The sequence below is a fragment of the Rana temporaria genome, chromosome 3 (genome assembly GCF_905171775.1).
Source record: "Rana temporaria chromosome 3, aRanTem1.1, whole genome shotgun sequence".
In the NCBI taxonomy this organism is placed as follows: Eukaryota; Metazoa; Chordata; class Amphibia; order Anura; family Ranidae; genus Rana; species Rana temporaria.
The window spans coordinates 43672746-43698969 of record NC_053491.1 but is presented as its reverse complement, the minus strand read 5'-3'; the positions used below and the strand labels follow the sequence as shown (position 1 = coordinate 43698969).

Genomic DNA, 26224 nt, shown 5'->3' with positions numbered 1-26224 from the left:
CAATATTAAGTAAAATATGTTTCTAATAAAAAAATAAAAAGAACGAATCAATAAAATACAAAGGAATAATAGGAGATAAAAGTGAACTGAGGTTACCGAGTACAGACGAGTAGTAGAGCGGTGTAATGGTAAACCCCGGGAGTCACGGAGCTCCGAGGAACTTATAAAACTTTCATCCTATACTGTATACAGCGTGCTGCGTCTCGGAGGCGTTGCTAGGGACGCTCTGCTGGATTCCCACACATCACACCGCACACATAAACATGGATTTCAGGGATTCGATTCCTGATTTCTCCTCCCAATACAAAGCTATCACAGGCACACCACTTACCCGGCCTGGCTGCCTCCCAAGGACAACAACTCAGCTGTAACCATGGAAACCAAGCATAGCCTGCAGGGCCAGGGGAGGAGAGGAGGGAGGACAGCCTAGGTGAGAGCGATTCTCCTCATGGTCACAGTCTCTCATTGTTTACATACAGGCTGCCAATAACACCGACCACCATATGCAACCCATTTCCATAGCAACAGCTCGACGACTGTAATAAATCACACACATAGCAATACTTTTATCTTATTATACACAAGAAAGTTTGTCACCGGAATAATGAAAGCAATTTTGTGGTTGGAAAGTAAGGTTTTGGTTTTAACTAGGGTTGTCCCGATACCACTTTTTTAGGACTGAGTACGAGTAACGATACTTTTTTTCAAGTACTCGCCGATACCGAATACCGATACTTTTTTTTAAATGTGTCCCCAAATGCAGCCATGTCCCCCCACAAATGCAGCCATGTCCCCCCCATATATGCAGCCATGTCCCCCCCATATCCAGCCATGTCCCCCCATATGCAGCCATGTCCCCCCCCATATCTAGCCATGTCTCTCCCCATATCCAGCCATGTCCCCCCCCCCATATATGCAGCCATGTCCCCCCATATGCAGCCATGTCCTCCCCATATCCAGCCATGTCCCCCCCCCCATATATGCAGCCATGTCCTCCCCATATGCAGCCATGTCCCCCCATATCCAGCCATGACCCCCCCCCATAAAAGCAGCCATGTCCCCCTTACCGTACATGCTGCCGCGCCGCATCCCCGCTTGGTTAATACGCGCAGGGAACATTACAGCTTTGAATAGCTGTAGTCTCTCGCGCCGCGTATAGACACTCCCCCTTGCTCGGGATTGGACAGTTCACCCGAGCAAGGGGGAGTGTCTATACGCGGCGCGGCGGGAAAGACTACAGCTATTTAAATGAATGCTGTAATGTTCCCCGCCCGTATTAACCAAGCGGGGATGCGGCGTAGCGGCGGGATTCGTTCGGCGGCGGGGGGGTTTGTGGGCGGGGGGAAGTATTCTATTTTGGTATCGGGGGTATTTGCGGGAGTACGAGTACTCCCGCAAATACTCAGAATCGGTCACGATACCGATACTAGTATCGGTATCGGGACAACCCTAGTTTTAACCACTTCAGCCCTGGAAGAATTTACCCCCTTCCTTACCAGAGCACTTTTTGCGCTTCGGCACTGCGTCGCTTTAACTGACAATTGCGCGGTCGTGCGACGTTGCACAAAATTTACTTCCTTTTTTTCCCCACAAATAGAGCTTTCTTTTGAAGGTATTTGATCACCTCTGCGGTTTTAATTTTTTACGCTATAAACAAAAGAAGAGCGTCAATTTTGAAAAAAAAAACAACAATGGGCCGCATTCACATACATTGGCGCATATTTATGCCGGCGTAGCGTATCGAATATACGCCGACGCAGCGCACAGAGGCAAGCACAGTATTCACAAAGCACTCGCCCCCAGTCGCTCTCAAATCTACGCTGGGTTTCCTCAGCGTAAGCCAGCGTAGGTGGAAGTGGGCGTGAGCCATGCTAATGAGGCGTGACCCCATGTAAAGGAAGGACTGAGCGTCATAAAGTTACGAATAACGTACGGCGCATGCGCCGTCCCGTGGATGCATCCCAGTGTGCATGCTCAGAATCACGTCAAAACAACTGCCTAAGATACGTTGAATCACTGCCTACGACGTGAACGTAACCTACGCCTAGTCATATTCACGTACTACGTAAACAACGTAAAATACGACGGCTGTGTTCCCTGGTCCATTCCTTAACATGACTTGCGCCTCCTATATGTAGAATAACTTTACGCCGGACGTAGGACTTACGCAAAGCGTGTATATTATGCGCCGGGCGCAAGTATGTTTGTGAATCGGCGTATCTCCCTCATTTGCATAGGTGAATAGGATTTTTTTACTTTTTGCTATAATAAAAAAAAAAAATCTAAATGTTCCTCAGTTTAGGCCGATACGTATTCTTCTTCATATTTGGTAAAAAAAAAAAACTCAATAAGCGTATATTGATTGGTTTGCGCAAAAGTTATAGCATCTACAAAATAGGGGATAGTTTTATGGTATTTTTATTATTATTATTTTTTTCTAGTAATGGCGGCGATCTGCGATTTTTATCATGACTGCGACTTTTTGGCGGACATATCGGACACTTTTGACACATTTTTGGGACCATTGTTATTTTTATAGCGATCAGTGCTATAGAAATGCACTGATTACTGTGAAAATTACACTGGCAGTGAAGGGGTTAACTACTAGGTGGCGCTGAAGAGGTTAGGTGTGTCCTAGGGAGTGATTCTAACTGTTAGGGGAGGAGCTACAAGTGACACTTCAGCGATCACTGTTCCCGATCACAGGGAACAGTAGATTCCTGACATGTCACTAGGCAGAACAGAGGAATGCCTTGTTTACAAAGGCATCTCCCTGTTCTGCCTTTGCCGACCGCAATCACGGGCGCGCTCATAAGGCACGCGTCAGGCACCCGCTGGGCGGCAAATTTAAAGGGATGTACAGGTACGCCCATTTGCCTGCCCGTGCCATTCTGCCAACGTATATCGGCGTGTGGCGGTCGGCGAGCGGTTAAAGTGGTTCTAAAATCTTAAAGTAATCGTGAAGGTTTTTTTTTTTATTTAATAACAAACATCTCTATACTTACCTGCTCTGTGCAACGGAATTGCACAAAGTGCTGATGAACTCTTTTTGGGTCCCTGTGGGCGCTCCTGGCCCCTCCTCTCCGTCCAGTGCCCCCATAGGAAGCCACTTCCTATGGGGGCACTCGTGCATGCTCGCGCCCGAGCCCCACTGCTGCGTCGATTGACACAGACAGCGGGACGCGGCCCTGCCCCCCCGCTCCCTCGTCACTGGTATGGATTGACAGCACTGGAAGCCAGGGGCACATGAAAGCCAGAAAGACCCGGAATTGAGGGGAGAGAAGAGCAGCAGGCATGCACAGTGCTGGATCGAATGAGGGCTCAGGTAAGTAAAAGGTGGAAGGTGAGGGGGGATGCTGAAACCTAAACAATTTTTTACCTTAATGCAAGAAATGCGTAGGCTTTACAACCACTTTAAGGTTTTTCACCTTAATGCATTCTATGTATGCATTAAGGTGAAAAACCTTCTGTGCTGCAGCTCCCCCCTTTGCTTATCTGAGCCCATCCGATCCAGTAATGTGCACAAGTGCAATGGCTTCCGCTGCTGTCAATCAATTCTGGTGACATAGGAGCGGGGTCGAGTCCTGCTGTCTGGTATCAATGTCTTCAGGTGTGCCTAGGCAAAAGCCTAAAAATTTCCCCAAATTTGTATACAAGCAAGTGGGTGGATCAAGCCTGCCTTTCAGTTACACAAAGCCCCAGATTTTCATTGTACACCATTGCAACCTTCCAGCCGCCAGTGTCCTAACAACCAATTATGTCATCAGATAAATAAACAGGGTGTGGAATACCTGCACAGCATCCTTGTTTATCCCTCCCCTGCCCGCCTCTGTCCAGGGTCATCTTAATGCATGGGCACGGCTCAGGGGCCCAAGGTGCATGGGTGCCCCATTTAAAATCTTGCATTACATCATACTTGCAAACTGTCCTGGATTTGATGGGACAGTCATGCTTTTTATTAAGCTGTCCCGGGATGGCCATGTTCTGTGTAGCTTCTTGGAACCTGTACCGTGCCCTCCTGATCCCAGTATTGTGCCCTGCTGCCTCCCCCCGTACCGTGCCCTCCTGATCCCAGTATTGTGCCCTTCAGCCTTCCCCCCGTACCGTGCCCTCCTGATCCCAGTATTGTTCCCTTCTGCCTCCCCCCGTACCGTGCCCTCCGGATCCCAGTATTATGCCCTTCTGTCTTCCCCCCGTACCGTGCCCTCCTGATCCCAGTATTGTGCCCTTCTGCCTCCCCCTGTACCGTGCCCTCCTGATCCCAGGATTGTGCCCTTCTGCCTTCCCCCCCGTACCGTGCCCTCCTGATCCCAGTATTATGCCCTTCTGCCTCCCCCCGTACCCTCCGGATCCCAGTATTATGCCCTTGCAAACTGTCCTGGATTTGATGAGACAGTCATGCTTTTTATTAAGCTGTCCCGGGATGGCCATGTTCTGTGTAGCTTCCTGGAACCTGTACCGTGCCCTCCTGATCCCAGTATTGTGCCCTTCTGCCTCCCCCTGTACCGTGCCCTCCTGATCCCAGTATTGTGCCCTTCTGCCTCCCCCCGTATTGTGCCCTCCTGATCCCAGGATTGTGCCCTTCTGCCTTCCCCCGTACCGTGCCCTCCTGATCCCAGTATTATGCCCTTCTGCCTTCCCCCCGTACCGTGCCCTCCTGATCCCAGTATTGTGCCCTTCTGCCTCCCCCTGTACCGTGCCCTCCTGATCCCAGTATTATGCCCTTCTGCCTCCCCCCCCGTACCCTCCGGATCCCAGTATTATGCCCTTCTGCCTTCCCCCCGTACCGTGCCCTTCTGATCCCAGTATTGTGCCCTTCTGCCCCCCCCCCCCCATACCGTGCCCTCCTGATCCTAGTATTGTGCCCTTCTGCCTCTCCCCCTGTACTGTGCTCTTTGTGTTGATTAGTCTTTCACTTATGGCATGTTTAATTGTCTAAAATCTATTTTATTGAACGTACTAATAAATATATCTTTAATTCTATCAACTATTTATGCTTTTCTTGGATATAGTTGCGTAAATTGGGGCAGACTGGTAAGGGCCCCACTGCATTACTTTGCCCAGGGGCCCATGATGCTATTAAGACGGCCCTGCCTCTGTCAGCACTGAGGTCCCATTAGCTGAGAGATGGAGGAAAACTGAGGGAGAAGAGAAACATCAGTGAACTAGTCAGTACCAATGTGCAAAGGTGTATTTGCTTTGGAAAAATACATCACCTGTAACATTGGGTATCCCATGTGCGTGAATGTTGCTGTGTTATATAAAACGATTGGCTTTGTTTTTCACATTTTAGAACGTGCCTTGAGATTTTGCATAATTTTAAAGTGTGCACTGACCGAAAAATAAATATGAGTTCCAAGCAGTATAGACACACACGATCTGCAAATGTTGTTTGGAAATAAATGCAAAGTACCCATATACAATGAAAGTTCATAAAGGAGCCCTTTGTCGTGTGCGTTATTTCCTGGTTTTATTTCTATCGTCTTCTAATATCAAAAACATTTCCATTCTATTAGTGATGTCGAAAACATTTTTTGGATTGGGATGTTCATTTTGTACAATATTTTTTTTTTATCGTTATTTGTATACAATCGCTATAAATTTTAGATTGCATTTTACAGAAAGAAAACAAAAACAGTTCAAACTATTGAGACCATTGGGGGATCATTTTTGCAGCAGAATAGAACAGCATCAATTTTTAGTAGAGTGTGAGCAGAGTGTTCTGTTTTTGTTTTTATTCTGTAAAAAGTTTTTAAAATATAAAGACGATTTATACAAGTTATACCTCTATACTGAACACAGGGAAGTGATCAGCCGCCGCCAACCCTCCACCCCTATGTGTCCGACGAGCGGGGACACTGATGCAAGGACCGGGGCTCCACTGGCTGGGGACACTGATGGTCCTGGCTCCCCCCTTTCACAAGGCTCCATTTGGAAGACCCCCAACTGTGATCTGTGTTAACGTAGGTGTACACCCTGGGACACATACTTAACGCTCGGATAACTGCCTGATACTACCTTTATAGGCTCAAACGTTGACGTCCAGCATAGGAACCAGTACACTGGGGACCTATTTTGTGCGGATGGTATCTTGCCCTGCTGTTAATGCGAAGGTTGTTGTCCCAGCTGGCCACAGGGTCATTCATTTTAGTACAGATGACGTGTAATTATACCTGCGACGCCCAACTCAAGTTTGAATTTTGTTTTGACCTCAAAGTTACTACAAGATCCTTTCAAAATTTGAGGATAAGTTCCCTATCGATCTTGTTATACCGCCTACTATACGTGCCCTATGGATGCACCCATTGAGAGACCATCTGTTATATAACTACTTGTTCTCTGTTACACACTATTCCACAAAATCCTTGTTATGGTCCTGAAGAAGCCCCACGGCGAAACGTGCGTCGGCAACTTCTAAGGATTTTGTATACAGTGGTCATTTGTTGTACTTGTATTTTATTACCATGTGTTTTTTTTGTATTATAATGATGATATTAAAATTGTATTTTTAACATACTTCCTTGGCCTCAAAGTCCGACCATCAATCTACTTGCAGTTATTGTTCTTCTTCCACTATATATACGGATGCGGCCCATGTGAGTGCTATCCCTTTGTTTTCTAGCCTTCCCCTTCCCTTTCTTTTTTTCCCCCCTTCTTTTCTCAGCCCTCCCTCCGTTTCCTTCTCTATTCCCAATCTTTTTTCATTTAATAAGTGTAGTGGCAATCAGTGTTAGAGCTGCACGATTCTGGCCAAAATGAGAATCACGATTTTTTTTGCTTAGAATAAAGATCACGATTCTAACGGCGTAAATTCTTTTAGATTTATACAAAAATAATTGGACTAACTTTACTGGCTATTTTTTTTTTTTAATTCATTAAAGTAATTTTTTCCCCAAAAATTGCATTTGAAAGACCGCTGCGCAAATACAGTGCGACATAAAATATTGCAACAACTGCCGTTTTATTCTCTAGGGCAGGGATATGCAATTAGCGGACCTCCAGCTGTTGCAAAACTACAAGTTCCATCATGCCTCTGCCTCTGGGTGTCATGCGTGTGGCTGTCAGTCTTGCTATGCCTCATGGGACTTGTAGTTCTGCAACAGCTGGAGGTCCGCTAATTGCATATCCCTGCTCTAGGGTCTCTACTAAAAAAAATATATATATGTTTGGGGGCTCTAAGTAATTTTCTAGCAAAAAATAAAATAAAAATGATTTTAACTTGAAAAGAGCTGTCAGAAAAAAGGTTTGGGGCCAGTTTCACAGTCGAAATACACCGGCGTATCTACTGATACTCCGGCGTATTTTCAAATTTGCCGCGTCGTAGCGTTGTTTTGAATCCTCAAAACAAGTTACGACGGCTTTAGGCTTCGATCCAACAGGCGTACGGCTTCGTACGCCTTCGGATCGTAGGTGTAATTCTTCAGCGCCCGCTGGGTGGAGTCCTTGTTTTCCGCGTCGGGTATGCAAATTAGCTGTTTACGGCGATCCACGAAGGTACGTGCGTTCGTCGCATTCGCTTACGTCGTCGCTAGTCGGCTTTTGCCGTCGTAAAGTTACGAGTGCTATTTAGGTGGTGTAAAATTAGACCATCCATGTTAAAGTATGGCCGTCGTTCCCACGTCAAATTTTACATTTTTTTTTTTTTGCGCAAGACGTCCGGGAATACGAAAGGACGTAACGCACGTCGCCGTTCAAAAAACACGTCGGGGCGCCGTAATTTTGCGCAAAGCACGGCGGGAAATTTCCTAACGGAGCATGCGCAGAACGTTCGGCGCGGGAACGCGCCTAATTTAAATGGTACACGCCCCATTTGAATTAGGCGGGCTTGCGCCGGACGGATTTACGTTACGCCGCCGCAAGTTTACAGGCAAGTGCTTTGTGAATCAAGCACTTGCGCTGAAAAGTTGCGGCGGTGTAACGTAAATGAGTTACGTTACGCCGCAGCGCAGGTAAATGAATCTGGCCCTTGGTGTTTAAGTGATTAAAGGTTCCTAATTTACATACAGAAAAGTCTATTCCTCTGATGTAAAAGTCAAATTGATACAATGTTTAGACTTAAAGCGGGAGTTCACCCATTTATTAATTTTTTTCTCTTTTCCCCTTAGATTCCTGCTCGTTTTGTCTAGGGGAATCGGCTAGTTGTTTTAAAATATGAGTAGTACTTACCCGTTTTCGAGATGCATCTTCTCCGTCGCTTCCGGGTATGGGTCTTCGGGAGCGGGCGTTCCTTCTTGATTGACAGTCTTCCGAGAGGCTTCCGACGGTCGCATCCATCGCGTCACTAGTAGCCGAAAGAAGCCAAACGTCGGTGCGGCTCTATACTGCGCCTGCGCACCGACGTTCGGCTTCTTTCGGAAAATCGTGACGCGATGGATGCGACCGTCGGAAGCCTCTCGGAAGACTGTAAATCAAAATAGGAACGCCCAGTTCCGCAGCCCATACCCGGAAGCGACGGAGAGGATGCATCTCGTAAACCGTAAGTACTGCTCATATTTTAAAACAACTAGCCGATTCCCCTAGACAAAACGAGCATCCATCTAGGGGGAAAAAGTGTATTGTAGGGGTGAACCTCCGCTTTAACATTCCACCCATAAAGAATGTTTTCAAAACTTGGAAGACTGCCCAGACTTTGACTTTTGGCTGAGAGCAGAGAGGAAATTCTTTGCATACCAAAGATCATGAAACCCTGTGTTAAGATTGCGATAACGATTCTTGACGATTAGTGCCCATTCACACCTAGGCGTATATACGCCTGAAGCGCGACGCCGCAGCAGCCCCTGATACGCTGGAGGGGTGATTTTACATTGTCGGCTATGGAGATGGTTCACATCTCCACGCCGAACGCCGAAACGCCTGAAGCTCAAAACAAGTCCCGGACCCTTTTTTCGGGCGGCTTTGACGTTCGGCCATAGCCAACAATGTAGATAACCCCTTCTGTGTATGTAATCGCGGCGTATTTTACCGCGTATTGCAATTTGCGGTAAAATACGCCACGTTGTAGTGTGAATGCAGCCTTAATCGTGCAGCTCTACGCAGCAGTTTACATTCCGGCACACTGCCTATGTGTGTGCATGCGCAGGAGTGGCATCATCCTGTGCCAGCCAATCAGGACAGTCGAAGACCAGCAGCCGGAAGAAGCCATGAAAAAATTAAAATAAAATAAAGACACCAGTGCTGAAGAAGGACCTCGTGGGCATCGAACCGTTGTAACACAGGTAAGTATTTTTGCCTTTACTTCTGCTTTAAATGTTCTACTAATCCCATAGACAGAATCCTGAACTCCTCCTCCGAGAAGAGGTACTCTTTAATGATGCCGATAACAGACTCCTCCGTCATATTCATAAAGTCTTCTTGGTTTTTAAATGGTAAATGCCCTGCAAGTTCACAAAGTGCAACATTAAATGCCGATTCCTCCTTGGATCCAAAACAGGACTTTCTTGCCCAGATGAGCACGCGGATCCCCTCTCTAGACTCCGGACAGCCCGCATGTCCTGGGTCACAGCCTCGGGTTATAAAGATGTTATGTGCAATGTTTCTATCTACAAAATAATCCGTAGCTCCACATACCCGCTGAGCTGCAGACACCAAGTCCTTCCCATCTGTGTAGAAGCAGAAGCCAGGAGCAGGGAAGTCAGCCAGGAGGTAGAAGTTTCTATCGGGACACAAAGGCTTGCAGGACGTAGATTCGATCACAAGCTCTTCATCCAGGTAAAACCCATGTAAGTGCAAATGGTTTACTGAGGCAAACCCGCCCAGGCTGTTAAAGCCAACTCTGAACCCAGGATGGCCGCTAAGAAGTATGGACTCCATCCCAAACAGCGCCAGATCGGGGATCAGGACCTGATTCAAACAAAGAGAAGGTTCTGGAATAAATAAGACATGGCCGAACTCCAGGGGGCTGACATTGATGACAACGAGAGTTCGGCTGTGCCAGTCTTTCTTCACAGACCTGTCTGGAACTACGCCATTCCTCTGTAGGCTCTCATTGCCAGCACCCTTCTCTAGAGGTGATCTGAACATTTCTAACAAAATTTCCTCCGAACGAATTTTACTAAAATTAAATTGGCTGGGATTGAATTTTTCTTTGATGCTTCTAATGTCCTGAGGTTTCCTCCGCTCTATACCTCTCTTGATGTTCAGCTGTGCAACATATTTCACTCCCCCAGGCAGGATCCTTGTCTGTAAGCGCCGCAGCGGGTAGCGGAAGAGCCCTTGCTCCATTTTCTCTGTCCATTTTGATCTCAGAGTTTTATCAAATGCAGAAAGGAAATCTTTATTGTCTGTATGCTCTCTTCTTTCCTGCCAAGTGCTGCCTGGGATGAGAAAATCTTCATTGGAATATTTATATTCTTCTACGGGAGTTCCATTAAGACTGGCTGTGCCTTTCAGCTCCATCTTTACAAAGCTTCCTCTGTACTTTTGCTTTTATTGCCTATTAAGACAAAAAGATTTTAGTGCAGGGAACAGATTATTGTAAAATGTTTGAAAAGCAAACTAAGCAAATGTGAAAAAAGCAGAAGTACTATTATTATTATACAGGATTCATACAGCGCCAACAGTTTGTGCAGCGCTTTACAACATCAGGGAAGACAGTACAGTCACAATACAATTCAATACAGGAAGGGTCAGAGGGCCCTGCTTGTTAGAGCTTACAGTCTAGAAGTAGAGGTTACATTGAATAAAACCACATTTTGAAATTATCACGAGAGCTGGAGATTTAGGAAGCTGTTTATCAACGTTCTCTTTAATTCTGAGCCCCCTCCTCAGTCTCCCTATTCCCCCCACCCCCTTTAAAAAAAAAAAAAAAAAGCACCTGAAAAGCACTTTGGAAACGCTGCAACACGGGAGTTTTTAACCCCTTCTTTGGGGTTATAGGCCCCCCCCCGTTAGCAGCCGAAAAGCACCGCTAAAACGAGTGGCACTTTACCGCGAACGTGACCCCAGTGTGAAAGGGGACTTAGCGCAATTTCTTTCTCTTCTCTCATTCTTGTGCTTTCTGCGCGAGACCCTTTTGATGGGTGATCCAATGGATCAAGTGGAACATGGGAAGGGAGCTCAAGACACACAGGATATAATCGGCAGCCTCATCCGCACATGTTTCCCTATGAGATTGTGTCGAGGGGTGTGTGTGTGCTTTCCCTCAACTCAGGTCTCATATTACACATGACTCCCTGCTGTGCAGTGTGTGACATCAGATCCTGGCCCGTGCCTTCTAAAGCTCACAAAAGCTGTGTAAAATGTACACTTTGAACAGATATAGTAGAGAAGAGAGGGCTACAGATAAAACAGGTACAACTGATGTAGGAGGATATGTTTCATCTCTGATTCTCCTGAGATTGAGAACTTGCTGACTCTCCCGTAGTCCAAGAAAGGGGACGAGCATGACACTCCACACCAGGGAGAAAGCCTTGCATTACTGCGTGGAGTTACAGACAGAAGAACAGGAAGCCGTCGATAGCGGCGGGGGCGATCGAGTCCTCTCTCCTGCTGTGTGGGGATGCGAGTGAGGGCAAGATGGCCCCCACCCGTCCCCATAGCATAGCAGGGCGGAAGTGACGTCAAAACGTCATTTCCGCCCATGCTTCCTAAAGCAACATTTTTTAAATGTCATTTTTTTCAAATGACAAAATTTCCATTTTTTATTTTATTTTTTGCATTTTAGTGTAAATATGAGATCTGAGGTCTTTTTGACCCCAGATCTCATATTTAAGAGGACCTGTCATGCTTTTTTCTATTACAAGGGATGTTTACATTCCTTGCAATAGGAATAAAAGTGATCAATTTTTTTTTTTCAGTGTAAAAAATAATAAAATAAATAAGAAAACAAAAAAAAAAAAAATTTTTAAAGTGCCCCGTCCCGACGAGCTCGCGCGCAGAAGCAAACTCATATGCGAGTAGCACCCGCATATGTAAACGGTGTTCAAACCACACAAGTGAGGTATCACAGCGATCGTTAGAGCGAGAGCAATAATTCTAGCCCTAGACCTCCTCTGTAGCTCAAAAGATGCAACCTATAGAATTATTTAAACGTCGCCTATCGAGATTTTTAAGGGTAAAAGTTTGACGCCATTCCACGAGCGGGCGCAATTTTTAAGCGTGACATGTTGGGTATCATTTTACTCGGCGTAACATTATCTTTCACAATATATAAAAAAATTGGGCCAAATTTATTGTTGTCTTTTTTTTTTATTAAAAAAAGTGATTTTTTTCCAAAAAAAGTGCGCTTGTAAGATCGCTGCGCAAATACGGTGTGACAAAAAGTATTTCAATGACCGCCATTTTATTCTCTAGGGTGTTAGAAAAAATATATATAATGTTTGGGGGTTTTAAGTAATTTTCTAGCAAAAAATAACTGTTTTAATCTTGTAGACGCCAAATCTGAAAAACACCCAAGGTCCTTAACCACTTAAGGACCGCCTCCTGCACATATACGTCGGCAGAATGGCACGGCTGGGCACATGTACGTACAGGTACATCCTGTACTAGTACCCGGTCCGAAGCTCCGGGACCGCGGGTCCCGCGGACCCGATCGCCGCTGGAGTGCGGCGATCGGTCCCCGGAGCTGAAGAACGGGTAGAGCCGTGTGTAAACACGGCTTCCCCTTTCTTCACTGTGGCGGCGTATCGATCGAGTGATCCCCTTTATAGGGAGACTCGATCGATGACGTCACACCTACAGCCACACACCCCTACAGTTGTAAACACACACTAGGTGAAACGAAACTCCTTCAGCGCTTGTGGTTAACTCCCAAACTGCAACTGTCATTTTCACAATAAAGAATGCAATTTAAATGCATTTTTTGCTGTGAAAATGACAATGGTCCCAAAAATGTGTCAAAATTGTCCGAAGTGTCCGCCATAATGTCGCAGTCACAAAAAAGAAAAAAAAAAAAACGCTGATCGCCGCCATAAGTAGTAAAAAAAAAAAAAATTATAAAAATGCAATAAAACTATCCCCTATTTTGTAAACGCTATAAATTTTGCGCAAACAAACCGATAAATGCTTATTGCGATTTTTTTTACCAAAAATATGTAGAAGAATACGTATCGGCCTAAACTGAGGACAAACATTTTTTTTTAGATATTTTTGGGGGATATTTATTATAGCAAAAAGTAAAAAATATTGAATTTTTTTCAAAATTGTCGCTCTATTTTTGTTTATAGCGCAAAAAATAAAAACCGCAGAGGTGATCAAATACCACCAAAAGAAAGCTCTATTTGTGGGGAAAAAAGGACGTCAATTTTGTTTGGGAGCCACGTCGCACGACCGCGCAATTGTCTGTTAAAGCGACGCAGTGCCGAATTGTAAAAACCCCTTGGGTCATTTAGCTGCATATTGGTCCGGTCCTTAAGTGGTTAAGGTAAAAAAAAAAATACTTTCTGTGGGCACTTTACTGCGGTTTTGGCTTTTCGGCCACTAGCGGGGAGATTTTAACCCCAACAAAGGGGTTAAAAACTCCTGTGTTGCAGCGGAAGTGCTGCCCATTCATTGGGATGGGTAGGAATGTTTTGGGAGTGTTCTGTATACAGCGCCCCCAACCCACCCCAAAGATGCTGCTTGCAGGAATTTTTCCCCAGTGTGAAAGCGCGCATTGCAATGAATAGGAGGCAGTTTTCAGGCGCTATTTCTAGCACTAAAATATCTGAAAACTGCCTCAGTGTGAAAGGGGTCTATGTGGTAAATAAAACTTTAATAACATAAGTATTTAGAGGTGGGGGAGGGTGGTAAAGCACTGTTATGACCTATGCTCTTCTTTGTGTCAATGTCTGAGCTATTGAGCTCTGTATACATAAAACAAATGGAGGGAAGGTGATGAATAAAAATGGCAGCTAAAGCGCCACCTGCTGGCCAAAAATTTGAATGCATAGTAATAAAGAAGAACTATGGTCTGACTTATTGCTGTTCTATGTGCTTTTGAAGGGGAAAACAATAACTTTTATAAACTCTTTAACTCCATCATGTTCCAGACATATTTATTTTGTGGAACATGAAATCTGGTCACATTCCCCCCACTTACCTGAATAGGTGGTAAGTCCCCCCAGCCAGGCACACAGCTTTCCCCTGACACAACAACCCTCATTATCATGTATACAATGTAACACATCACATAGCACTCCTATCCAATCACACACTGCCTGTGTATATGAAGGGAACTCACCTGTGTGATAGAGATGTGGGAACTCAACATTCATACCATCTACCTGCTTACTTCCGGGTAGGAACATACCAACTCCCCATATGAGGGGTGTCCAAAGTCTACCACTGACCCATTCACAGACACACACACACCGCCATTCCTACAGCGGCAACTCTATCCTTCTACACCACACACTGTCATTTCTAGTAGCTGGCATCCCTGTGATAAGTAACACAGAATGTGTCTATGTATAACAGTCTACTAATTCCCCCCCCCTAACAATGCGCTTTATGGTTCCTCCCTCCACGTGGCCGGTTCGTACAAGTCACATTACTCTGCAGCGGCTTCTTGTAAACAGGTGTGCACCCTATCCCCGCCCACTCTTTTCTGTCCTATCACAGCACAGCGGTACCGCCCCGGCCCACCCACACAGACACATTCACGCCCCCTTCAGGGCAGGGTCGCCCTGGGCATGTTACTAGCTTGTTTCTAGTGGAGGCGGTGACGTCAGAGGCGGAAGTTGTTGCGGAAAGAAGTTGGTGGAGTCGGGAGAAGTTGCTGTCAGTCCGGAATGGGGGGCTCATCCAGCCAGCTGTCCAAGGAGCTGATCAATGAGTATCAGGTACCTGTGTGCGGGGGGAGGGGCTGCTGGGGTTGTCATGTCATCCCATTATACCCAAACACATAATAATTACACAGCTTCTGGGGCTGATTAAGGTGATTATTAAACTCACTTGGTGCCTCATCTGCTTTCAATTAGCCCCAGAACCTGTGTAATTCATATGTGTTTGGGTATAAAGGGATGAGGTGGGCATGCTGGGACTTGTAGTGTGCGCTGTCTTGTAGTGGGCATACTGGGACTTGTGGGCATACTGGGACTTGTAGTGAGCATACTGGGACTTGTAGTGTGCGCTGTGACTTGTAGTGGGCATACTGGGACTTGTAGCGAGCATACTGGGACTTGTAGCGAGCATACTGGGACTTGTAGCGAGCATACTGGGACTTGTAGTGAGCATACTGGGACTTGTAGTGTGCGCTGTCTTGTAGTGGGCATACTGGGACTTGTAGTGAGCATACTGGGACTTGTAGTGTGCACTGTGTCTTGTAGTGGGCATACTGGGACTTGTAGCGGGCATACTGGGACTTGTAGCGAGCATACTGGGACTTGTAGCGAGCATACTGGGACTTTTAGTGTGCGCTGTGTCTTGTAGTGGGCATACTGGGTCTTGTAGTGTGCGCTGTGTCTTGTAGTGGGCATACTGGGACTTGTAGTGTGCGCTGTGTCTTGTAGTGGGCATACTGGGACTTGTAGTGGGCATACTGGGACTTGTAGTGTGCGCTGTGTCTTGTAGTGGGCATACTGGGACTTGTAGTGTGCGCTGTGTCTTGTAGTGGGCATACTGGGACTTGTAGTGTGCGCTGTGTCTTGTAGTGGGCATACTGGGACTTGTAGTGGGCATAATGGGACTTGTAGTGTGCGCTGTGTCTTGTAGTGGGCATACTGGGACTTGTAGTGGGCATACTGGGACTTGTAGTGGGCATACTGGGACTTGTAGTGTGCACTGTGTCTTGTAGCGGGCATACTGGGACTTGTAGCGGGCATACTGGGACTTGTAGCGGGCATACTGGGACTTGTAGCGAGCATACTGGGACTTGTAGCGAGCATACTGGGACTTTTAGTGTGTGCTGTGTCTTGTAGTGGGCATACTGGGACTTGTAGTGTGTGCTGTGTCTTGTAGCGAGCATACTGGGACTTGTAGCGAGCATACTGGGACTTTTAGTGTGTGCTGTGTCTTGTAGTGGGCATACTGGAACTTGTAGCGTGCTCTGTGACTTGTAGTGGGCATACTGGGACTTGTAGTGTGTGCTGTGTCTTGTAGTGGGCATACTGGGACTTGTAGTGGGCATACTGGGACTTGTAGTGGGCATACTGGGACTTGTAGTGTGCGCTGTGTCTTGTAGTGGGCATACTGGGACTTGTAGTGTGCGCTGTGTCTCTGGCTGCTCCAGGACTGAAGTCTGTAAAGTGAACGTGTCCTGATGGGACCTGCTCCAGGAAATGCTCTCTGCCTGGCTGTGGGTGTCACTGATCCTGGCTCCAGGTGGAAGTGGAGGGATCAGGATGACAGGCTGAGGGCTGTCCCCTGGGTTCTCTCCTATAAAGTGGAACTAAAGTAAAAACATTTGGATATAGTAGAGGAGGGTTATAACCCCTGGCAGGTTTTATATGTTGTCATCTGTGTCATAGGAGAAAACACAAACTTTTACAACCCCTTTAAGAACAGCCCCCCCCTTTTTCAAGGGACCAAAAGTAATTGGACAATTGAATCAAAAGCAATTCTATGGCCAGGTGTGGGCTGCTCCTTCCTTATTTCATCATCTATTAACCACTTCCATACAGGACATTTTCACCCCCTTCCTGCCCTGACCAATTTCTAGTTTTCAGCGCTGTTGCACTTTGAATGACAATTGCGCGGTCATGCAACACTGTACCCAAATGAAATATTTTTTTTTTTTTTTCACCCACAAATAGAGCTTTCATTTGGTATTTGATCATCTCTGCAGTTTTTATATATAAAAAAAAAAAAAAATCAGTAAAGTTAGCACAATTTTTTTGTATAATGTGAAAGATGAAGTTACGCCGAGTAAATAGATACCTAACATGTCATGCTTCAAAACTGCACACACTCGTGGAATGAAGCCAAAATTCGGTACTTAAAAATCTCCATAGGCGACGCTTTAATTTTTTTTTTTTTTACTGGTTACATATTTTGAGTTACAGAGGAGGTCTAGGGCTAGAATTATTGCTCTCGCTCTAACGTTCACGGCGATACCTCACATGTGTGGTTTGAACACCATTTTCATATGTGGGCGGGTCTTGCGTATGCGTTCGCTTCCGTGTGCGAGCACACGGGGGCAGGGGAACTTTAAAAAAAAAAAATGTATTATTGTTAATTTTACTTATTTATTTTTTTACATTTTGACACTAAAAAAAAATGAAAAAAAAATGTTCATCACTTTTATTGCTATTACAAGGAATGTAAACATCCCTTGTAATAGGAATATGGCATGACAGGACCTCTTTACATTGAGATATGGGGTCAATAAGACCCCACATCTCACCTCTAGGCTGGAAAGGCAAAAAAAAAAAAAAAATCATCGCTTTTTTTGAATGCAGAGGCCGGGCGTGACGTCATAACATCGCGCCCGGCCTCCGATGATCATAGAGACTTCAGCGACCATCTGGTCACACAGGTGAGTTGGTAGAAACACCAGAGGGGGAGGGGCACGCCCTCTTTCGCCGCCCTATGGTGTAGGGAATCGCCGGCTGAAAATGCCCATATCTGAATGATACCTCTAGCTGCAGGCATCATTCAGATATAGCCCCACAAAGCCCAGGACGTCATATGACGTCCTCTGTGTGCCAAGTGGTTAATCAATATCCCAGTTAAAAATGAAAAATAAACATTTTTTTTTCCTCAGTTTAGGCCGATATGTATTTTTCTACATATTTTTGGTAAAAAAAATCACAATAAGCGTTTATTGATTGGTTTACGCAAAAGTTATAGCGTCTACAAAATAGGAGATAGTTTTATGGATTTTTTTTTTAAATTTTTGTACTAGTATTGGCGGCGATCTGCGTTTTTTTTTTTTTTTTTTTTTGGTGACCGTGACATTGCGACAGACATATCGGACACTTTTGACACGTTTTTGGGACCATTCACATTTATACAGCGATTAGTGCTATAAAACTGCACTGATTACTGTGTAAATGTGACTGGCAGTGAAGGGGTTAACACTAGGGGGCGCTGGAGGGGTTAATTTGTTCCTAAAGTGTGTTCTACCAGTAGGGGGGAGGGGACTTGCAAGGGGAGGAGATCGATGTGTGTTCCTCCTGTACTGGGAACACACAGGTCCATGGTCCTGGTGGCAATGGTGGGTGCCCGGCGGACATCGCGGGCACACGCACCGGGTCCCGAGCAATACGGCGGGGGCGCATGCCGTCCCGCGCCCCCCTAGCCGCTCAGGAAGCCAAGGACGTCATATGAGGGTTCTCACCGACGTCATTTTACAATGACTCGGTAGGGAAAGGGTGAAGCAGATAAAAGGTCTGGACTTGATTCTAAGGCCCTTTTACACGGGCAGACCACTGATGGATGTCGGTGGTGACATGTCTGTGACATCCACTGAATCCAGACGGATGGAAACCCTATTTTTCCATCCGTCTATTGGATCGGATGAAAACTCAGGCAGTCTGTTTTTATCCGTTCCCCCACAGAGGAGAATGAAGCGCCGACCGGTCCGTCCCTGCACAGTGAGCAGAGGTGGACCTGTCATCCGCCGGCTCAGTGGGGATCAACAGAGCGATCTCTGCTGAGCTAGTGGAGTCCATAAAAATGGACAGACCCATGTGAAAGGGGCCTAAGTGTGGTATTTGGAATCTTTTGCTGCGTTCAAAGCAGCTGTCCATGCAAGTAAAACAGGCAATTGTAAGGCTTTAAAAACAAACACATCTATCAGAGAGATAGCAGCAACATTAGGAGTGGCCAAATCAACAGTTTGGTACATTCTGAGGAAAGAAGAATGCACTGGTGAGCTCAGCAACATAAAAAGGCCTGGACATCCATGGAAGACAACAGTGGTGGATGATTGCAGGATCCCTCTATGATATAGGAAAACCCATTCACAACATCAAGACAAGTGAAGGACACTCTCCAGGAGGTAAAAGTCTACAATCAAGAGGAGACTTCACACGAGCAAATACAGAGGGTTCTTCGCCTCAAGGTGCAGACTATTCATAAGCCTAAAGAATAGAAAAGCCAGATTAGATTTTACCAAAAAGCATAAAACAAGCCAGACCAGTTCTGGAAAAGAATAGCGACTGAGAGCTTTCTGATCATGTGACTGCAAACCACAGCGGTCACATGACCCGGATGCCCACCTGCCGGCTTTTTGAACCCTTAAAGGGCCTGGAGGCGGTTGGCAGAAAGGGGTTAAAAGCCCTTGCCGACAGCCAGCATTTATAAATGGTACTGGTAGACAAGTGGTTAAAGGTCATGCAACTAAATATACAGCACTACTAACAATATGTAAATTCTATATAACATCAAAAAATAAATACAGAAAAAACGAAGAATAAACATAATAAAAATACTAACTTGATACATTTTGTGATAAATAAAATTACAAAATGTCCACATCAAGTGCTTCTCACACATTCCATATAATACATTTCCTCTATTAGTGCTTTTCCAACACTCTGTGACATAAAAAATTCATGTGCAAAGTCCTTCTCCAACAAACACAATAAATCTTCTTTACAAGTACCTTGTGCCGTCCACCAAATAACGTCTGTGTGCCAAACAACGAATCCAGTGCAAACCGTTCGCTCACACAGTGTCCTTTAAAACACTCTCATTGGTGACTGTCATCAAAAATACCCACCTCCTGTGATTACTCCCCTACCCCTGTATGTGGGACACCTCTAGACACCATAACCTAATGATCAGGTCCAATGTGCTTACCGTATATACTCGAGTATAAGCCAACCCTAATTTTTTCCCACTAAAAAATAGGAAAAATGATTGACCCGAATATAAGCCTAGGGTGTCCATCTGCAGGCCTCACTGTGCCCATGCCTCACTGTGTCCATGACTAGACTGACGTTTAACATGGGAGTCTATTGGGCTACATGTGTGCCAAGTTTGGGGTCCAGAGGACTTGTGACCGGCCCGTACTGGATCCCCAAAGTCACCAGAGAAATTACTGTTTAACATGGGAGTCTATAGAAGGGGTGCCCGGTTTTGAAAAATCGGTGCTCCCCGGCCTTAGGTCCCCCGGACAACAAACTTTGCACGCTTGTAGAAGAAGAGTTTGGCGTCCAGGGGACCTATGGCCGGCCAGTACCAGAAGATCAGGCACAAGTATAAGCCGAGGGGGGCATTTTCAGCACACAAAAAATGTGCTGAAAAACTTGGCTTATACTCGAGTATATATGGTTTGTATATCTCAGAATGTAGTCCATGTTCATTCTGTTCTTCCAATATATAAGCTCACTCATACAGAGGTAGAAACAGGAAGTATCGCATAAAACCCGTCTTTTATAAATAAATGACATTAACCACTAGCCGACCAGCCACTGTCATTATACGGCGGCAGGTCGGCTCTCCTGGGCGAGAGCCCGTAGCTATACGTCCGCTCTTCGAGCGGCCACTCGGGGCGTGTGCGCGCGCCCCCCCGCTCGCCCCCGTGCGTGTGCCCGGCGGGCTCGATCGCCGCCGGGCACCCGTGATTGCTCGTTACAGAGCGGGGACCGGGAGCTGTGTGTGTAAACACACAGCTCTCGGTCCTGTCAGCAGGGGAAATGCTGATCTTCTGTTCATACAATGTATGAACAGAGGATCAGTGTTTCCCCTAGTGAGGCCACTCCCCCCCCCCCCCCACAGTAAGAACACACCCAGGGACATACTTAACCCCTTCCCCGCCCCCTAGTGTTAACCCCTTCACTGCCAGTGGCATTTTTATAGTAATCCAATGCATTTTTATAGCACTGATCGCTATAAAAATGCCAATGGTCCCAAAAATGTGTCCAAAGTGTCCGCCATAATGTCGCAGTACCGAAAAAAAATCGCTGATCGCCGCCATTACTAGTAAAAAAATATATTAATAAAAATGCCATAAAAATACCCCCTATTTTGTAAACGCTATAACTTTTGCGCAAACCAATCAATAAACACTTATTGCGATTTTTTTTTTTTTTAACGAAAAATATGTAGAAGAATATGTATCGGCCTAAACTAAGGAAAAAAAATGTTTTTTTTTATATATTTTTGGGGGATATTTATTACAGTAAAAAATATAAATTTTTTTCAAAATTGTCGCTCTATTTTTGTTTATAGCGCAAAAAATAAAAAACGCAGAGGTGATCAAATACCACCAAAAGAAAGCTCTATTTGTGGGAAAAAAAGGACGCCAATTTTGTTTGGGATCTACGTCGCACGACCGCGCAATTGTCAGTTAAAGCGTCGCAGTCCCGAATCGCAAAAAGTGCTCTGGTCTTTGACCAGCAATATGGTCCGGGGGTTAAGTGGTTAATATAACACTGGCATATTGTTGTGCCTGATCTAGCGCTTACAGATGGTTGTCTTATTCTTGTACCAGAGACATGGTCCAGCAGCAGTTCCTACTATGTGCAAGTATGCTTTCCAATGGTGCGGACTGATGTCATGTGCCAACCCCACCAATGCGTTTCGTCATCCAGGACATCATTGGGGAAAGTGTACAGCGCTGTCCAGCCTCTCCCTGCACAAGTAAATCACTGCTATGATGTATTGCTGGCAGTCAGCTTTCTTGTAAAAGCAATTCTAGTGGCTAGTTAGCCACTGGATTGATTTTACAAACAGCGGGAGGGGACGTCACCAACGTGATCATGTGACCACCATGACAGCAAATCACAACCACAGGATCCTAAACCCCGCCTTGCCTCCCGACATATGAAATCAAGACTGGTAGGCGCCAGCACAAAGCAGTTAATGTTATGTTAACAAGCTATGCATATTGTAACCTGGTGTGTGTGTGTGTGTGTGTGTATGTGTGTTGTAATGTAGGAAATAAAAATATCTATGTATCAGCATTTTAACCAGATTAAATCCCTGTATGCCCCCAAAAAAGCAATGTATAATATGTTGGTGTTGACTACAAACACTAATGCCGCGTACACACGACCGTTTTTAATGTCATGGAATAAAACAACGTTTTTCTCGACGTGATTCCTCTCAAGCCTGCCTTGCATACACACGATCGTGATAAAAAATGCTCGAGCAAAGCGCGGTGACCTACGACGGCACTATAAAGGGGAAGTTCCATCGAATGGCACCACCCTTCAGGCTGATTATGCTAATTTCCCATCTCATAATTTGCTTCTGAGCATGCACGTTTTTTTTTCCCTGTCGTTAAAGCCTACACACAACCGTTTTTCAGGACGAGAAAAATTACGACGTGAAAAAAAAAACAAGAAAAATTTAGAGCAGGTTCTAAATTTTTAATGGCCATTTTTCGTGACGAGAAAAATGCTCTTGAGACTACACTCGACCGTTTTTTTAACGACCCATTTAAAAAATGGCTTTACAGCAGAAAAACACCCAAAAATGCCTAGGTGTGAACAAAGCCTCAAAGGGACACTAAAGGCAAAAAAATGTTGATTAAAAATAACAAACATGTTATACTTGCCTCCGCTGTGCAGTTTGTTTTGCACAGAGTGGCCCCGATCCGTGTCTTCTGGGGTCCCTCGCAGGGCTGTGGAGTCGGTAGAGAAATGTTCCGACTCCGACTCTTCAGTTTTATGTACTTCCGACTCCGACTCCCCGACTCCGACTCCTCTGTATTAATATGCAAATGTATTTTATACATTCCTTGAGGGAAAGAAACGCAACCTACCACAGGACTACTGGCTGGGAAGCCAACAGTGTATTGCACAGTTTAAGCAAAAGACAAACACAATGAAAACAACGTTTTTTTATTCTAAAACATGATTTTCCTAGGAGAATCCCATAGTCATGTTTAAAGTTTAAGCTAATAGATATATAACCTCCTGAGGGTGTGGAAATTTAACACTTGAAGGGGGTGTACCATCATCCAGAATCTAGATATATAAAATTTGGCTCTAGGGTCCCCGAAACCAGAGAGCCAAATGGGGGGAGTAATTGGGCCATTGTTGGACTATCACGGTACTGGTAATAAATGTAGGTAGTGTACAAAAGAAGAGATAAAGGATAATGGAAAACAATTTTATTATATAAAATGTCGATAGCGACACAAGGGGGATACATGGTTCAAAAAACAACACAAAATATATGACCAACGAATCGCCAGTATAGTAGTCCCCAAGAGGAGGAAAAGCATAGTGGGTAGAAGGTCATATCACGACATCTTAACTAGTTTTGTGGCTGTACGCCACTTCATCAGAAGAGTCTAAAAACCCCCCCACATAGACCAGCGGGGAGGGCGGTCGCCACCTCAGAGGGTCCCGTGTAATGACCATTACACGGGATGGTCATTACACGGGACTACTATACTGGCGATTCGTTGGTCATATATTTTGTGTTGTTTTTTGAACCATGTATCCCCCTTGTGTCGCTATCGACATTTTATATAATAAAATTGTTTTCCATTATCCTTTATCTCTTCTTTTGTACACTACCTACATTTATTACCAGTACCGTGATAGTCCAACAATGGCCCAATTACTCCCCCCATTTGGCTCTCTGGTTTCGGGGACCCTAGAGCCAAATTTTATATATAAAGTTTAAGCTAACAATCGGAGTTTACAAGTTTTTATAGCCTTAGCTAAATGACAGCAGTTTTTCCAATGGTTTACAGCTTCAGTCTTGAACTATTGGCCCTCCATTCCCTTCACTTATACAAGTGTCTCACTCTCTAGTCCTGCAAAAAACATATTTATTTAATCCCTCATTAGTGAGAGGCTAGGTTACACATGGACGCTGCGTTCCCTGTAAAAGCAGAACACAACACTATGGAAAGTATAAGTATTGCAGCTCCTAATTGTGCGTTGCGTGCCATATAGTGAAGCACATGAAAAGCATGCTTCTTCACGGTCACTTAACGTGTTCGTTTTGCGGTTACGTGAGGCACTGCATGCATTGGTCTTTATTCTTACAGTAGAGAAGTCATTAATTATAACTTTTTGTGAATTGGGACATTTAAACTTGCTTTTTTATTCCAATCTAAATTTAGTAGGAGTCGGAGTCGGTGCATTGTTTGCCGACTCCGACTCCAGGTACCCAAAATTTCCCCCGACTCCGACTCCACAGCCCTGGTCCCTCGGCGGCTGTCTCGGCTCCTCCTCGCAAAAGCTTTCCACATTCATGCGAGCTCCCTCGCATGGTGAAAAGCTTTTGCGAGCGCGCTCCCGTGATACAGCGGCGGCCATAGTCGCCGACTGTATCACGCGGCCCCGCCCCCCGGCGCGCCGCGTCATCCGCTGTGATTGACAGCAGCGCCAGCCAATGGCTGCGCTGCTATCAATCCGCCCAGCCTAGCCAATCAACGGCCAGGCTGGGAACCGAATAGGATGACGAGAACGCGCACGGGACTTTCGAGTGAGGAGGTAAGTAAAACGGGGGCTCGGGTTGTAAAGGTCAGATGTTTTTTTACCTTAATGCATACGATGCATTAAGGTAAAAAAACGTATACCTTTACAACCCCTTTAAAGGTATGTGCGGAACTGAGGCATCACCAAAACAAACTAAAAATGCTCTGGGACTTTAGGGGGGATTTAGAGAGTAAAAGACCCGGGGATTCAATTTAAAAAAATTATATTATAATTATATATACAATTCTGGAATTCTCACCAGGTGATTGTCAGAAGCAGGATTTATTTTTTGTATTGCTGATTTCTCCGATTATTTTATTAATCAGTTTGTTTTGTGTTTGTTTAGGAACTGACGTATCTTACAAAACAGGAAATTTTACTGTAAGTATCAATCTGCACTTTTTTTTTTTCTTAAATCATGTAAAGATCTACAGCATTAAAGATTAAACAAGTCTAGACTTCATGCACTTTTCCCCTCCCTCAGAAACTTGACCACAGCAATAAAAATGTAAAAAACAAGTAAACATTGTAATAGTTACTGTAGTCTTTCCTTCAAAGTGGTTCTAGACGTGATTTGTTTTTGTTCTTCAAAATAACAACCATACTAAGTGCCCATTCACACCTAGGCGTATATACGCCTGAAGCTCGACGCCGCAGCAGCCCCTAATACGCTGGAGGGGTGATTTTACATTGTCGGCTATGGAGATGGTTCACATCTCCACGCCGAAACGCCTGGAGCTCAAAACAAGTCCCGGACCTTTTTTTCAGGCGGCTTTTGGTGTTCGGCCATAGCCGACAATGTTGATCACCCCTCCTGTGTATGTTACCGCGGCGTATTTTACAGCGTTTTGTCGCGGCAAATCGCGGGACAAAACGCCGCAATTTGTCGCGGCAATTCGCGGTAAAATACGCCGCGTTCAGGAGTGAATGTAGCTTCTTTTACGTGATCTGCATAGAGCAGCCCCCACACCCTACTCCTCTCATGGCTCTTCTGGCTCCTCCCCCTGTTAGTGCCCCTCTCTCCATTCTCGCATCTTCTGCATAGCTGACAGGATGGGCTATGCGGCTGCTGATTGGTCGGCGCTGACCAATTGGAATGCTCAAAAACATCCCCCCTGCCAAAGTATATTTTAGACATTCAGCTCAGAGGAATTCTAAGCCCTGGGCTGCTGATGCGGATATACCGGGGCTTAGAACCCAAGGAGGGGGACCTGTGTAAGTTCACCTTACAGATTCTGTAAAGGTGAACTTACCCTTTAATAAAACTTAACTCAGGAATAAAATACATGCATACAAATGTGAAAAACATGCATCATATCAATGATGAGAATGGAGAAAAAAAGTCCTGAATGGCGGCACCTCACACCTGTACACGTTACGCTCTCTAATGAGCTTCTTCAGAAGGTACAGAGCCATTTAGAAATAAGGTAGAAATGTATTTATTCCTCTTATCAATCATCACACAATTGCGGAAACCTGTATACTCCGCTGAGGGGCATCATCATGGGTGACGCTGGATGTTGTGTCACATGACATCATATAGTTACATTGTAGGTGAGGTTGAAAAAAGACACAATTCTTTTGTGTGTGATTTATATGTTAGTATTACATTGTATATCCCTGTATGTTGTGGTCGTTCAGGTACTTATCTAATCGTTTTTTTAAATTATCGATGCCCCCCGCTGAGACCACCGCCTGTGAAAGGGAATTCCACATCCTTGCCGCTCTTACAATAAAGGTTAAGGTCATATCCTCTTCCTCTATCCTCTTCCTCCTTGCTTAGTGTCTACCTTGTAGGCACTTCTACTCCTGAACAGGAAGTGACATATCTAAGATGTAAAACTCAGGGCTAAGAGAAAACCAGAAACGACGCGTTTGCCGAGCTTCTCGATCCCCAAAATCTGACTCTCGATGGATCTTTCTGAAGTGCTATCCTCAAGTGTTTTGGAACACTATGGGCCAGATTCAGGTACATC

The 26224-nt window shown here is 45.3% G+C and overlaps 3 protein-coding genes across 6 annotated transcripts in view; 1 reads left to right on the top strand and 2 right to left on the bottom strand.

Moving 5' to 3' along the window:
• Positions 1–416, bottom strand: part of TTLL6 (tubulin tyrosine ligase like 6) — an 81562-nt gene extending 81146 nt beyond the window's left edge. Inside the window, exon 1 of one of the 3 annotated variants that reach the window (XM_040342467.1) lies at positions 332–416. The gene's annotated coding sequence lies outside the window, so the exon portion shown is untranslated. The other 2 variants (XM_040342468.1, XM_040342466.1) reach the window with 2 other exon arrangements.
• Positions 417–9204: 8788 nt separating this feature from the next.
• Positions 9205–14267, bottom strand: GDPGP1 (GDP-D-glucose phosphorylase 1). Of its 2 annotated transcripts, none has more exons than XM_040342463.1 (2): positions 14159–14267; positions 9205–10432 (listed from the first exon to the last, which is right to left on the bottom strand). In XM_040342463.1, the coding sequence occupies exon 2, from the start codon at positions 10393–10395 to the stop codon at positions 9232–9234; it is 1164 nt and encodes a 387-aa protein (XP_040198397.1). In that variant the 5' UTR covers positions 10396–10432; positions 14159–14267; the 3' UTR covers positions 9205–9231. The 2 variants fall into 2 exon arrangements, with proteins under 2 accessions (XP_040198397.1, XP_040198398.1); XM_040342464.1 differs by lacking the exon at positions 14159–14267 and adding an exon at positions 14018–14148.
• A 346-nt stretch (positions 14268–14613) lies between these two features.
• CIB1 (calcium and integrin binding 1) overlaps positions 14614–26224 on the top strand; it is a 41956-nt gene continuing 30345 nt past the window's right edge. Inside the window, exons 1-2 of the mRNA XM_040342465.1 lie at positions 14614–14759; positions 24595–24629. Of these exons, the coding sequence (XP_040198399.1) occupies positions 14709–14759; positions 24595–24629 (86 nt within the window). The 5' untranslated portion in view covers positions 14614–14708. The remainder of the gene's footprint in view (positions 14760–24594; positions 24630–26224) is intronic.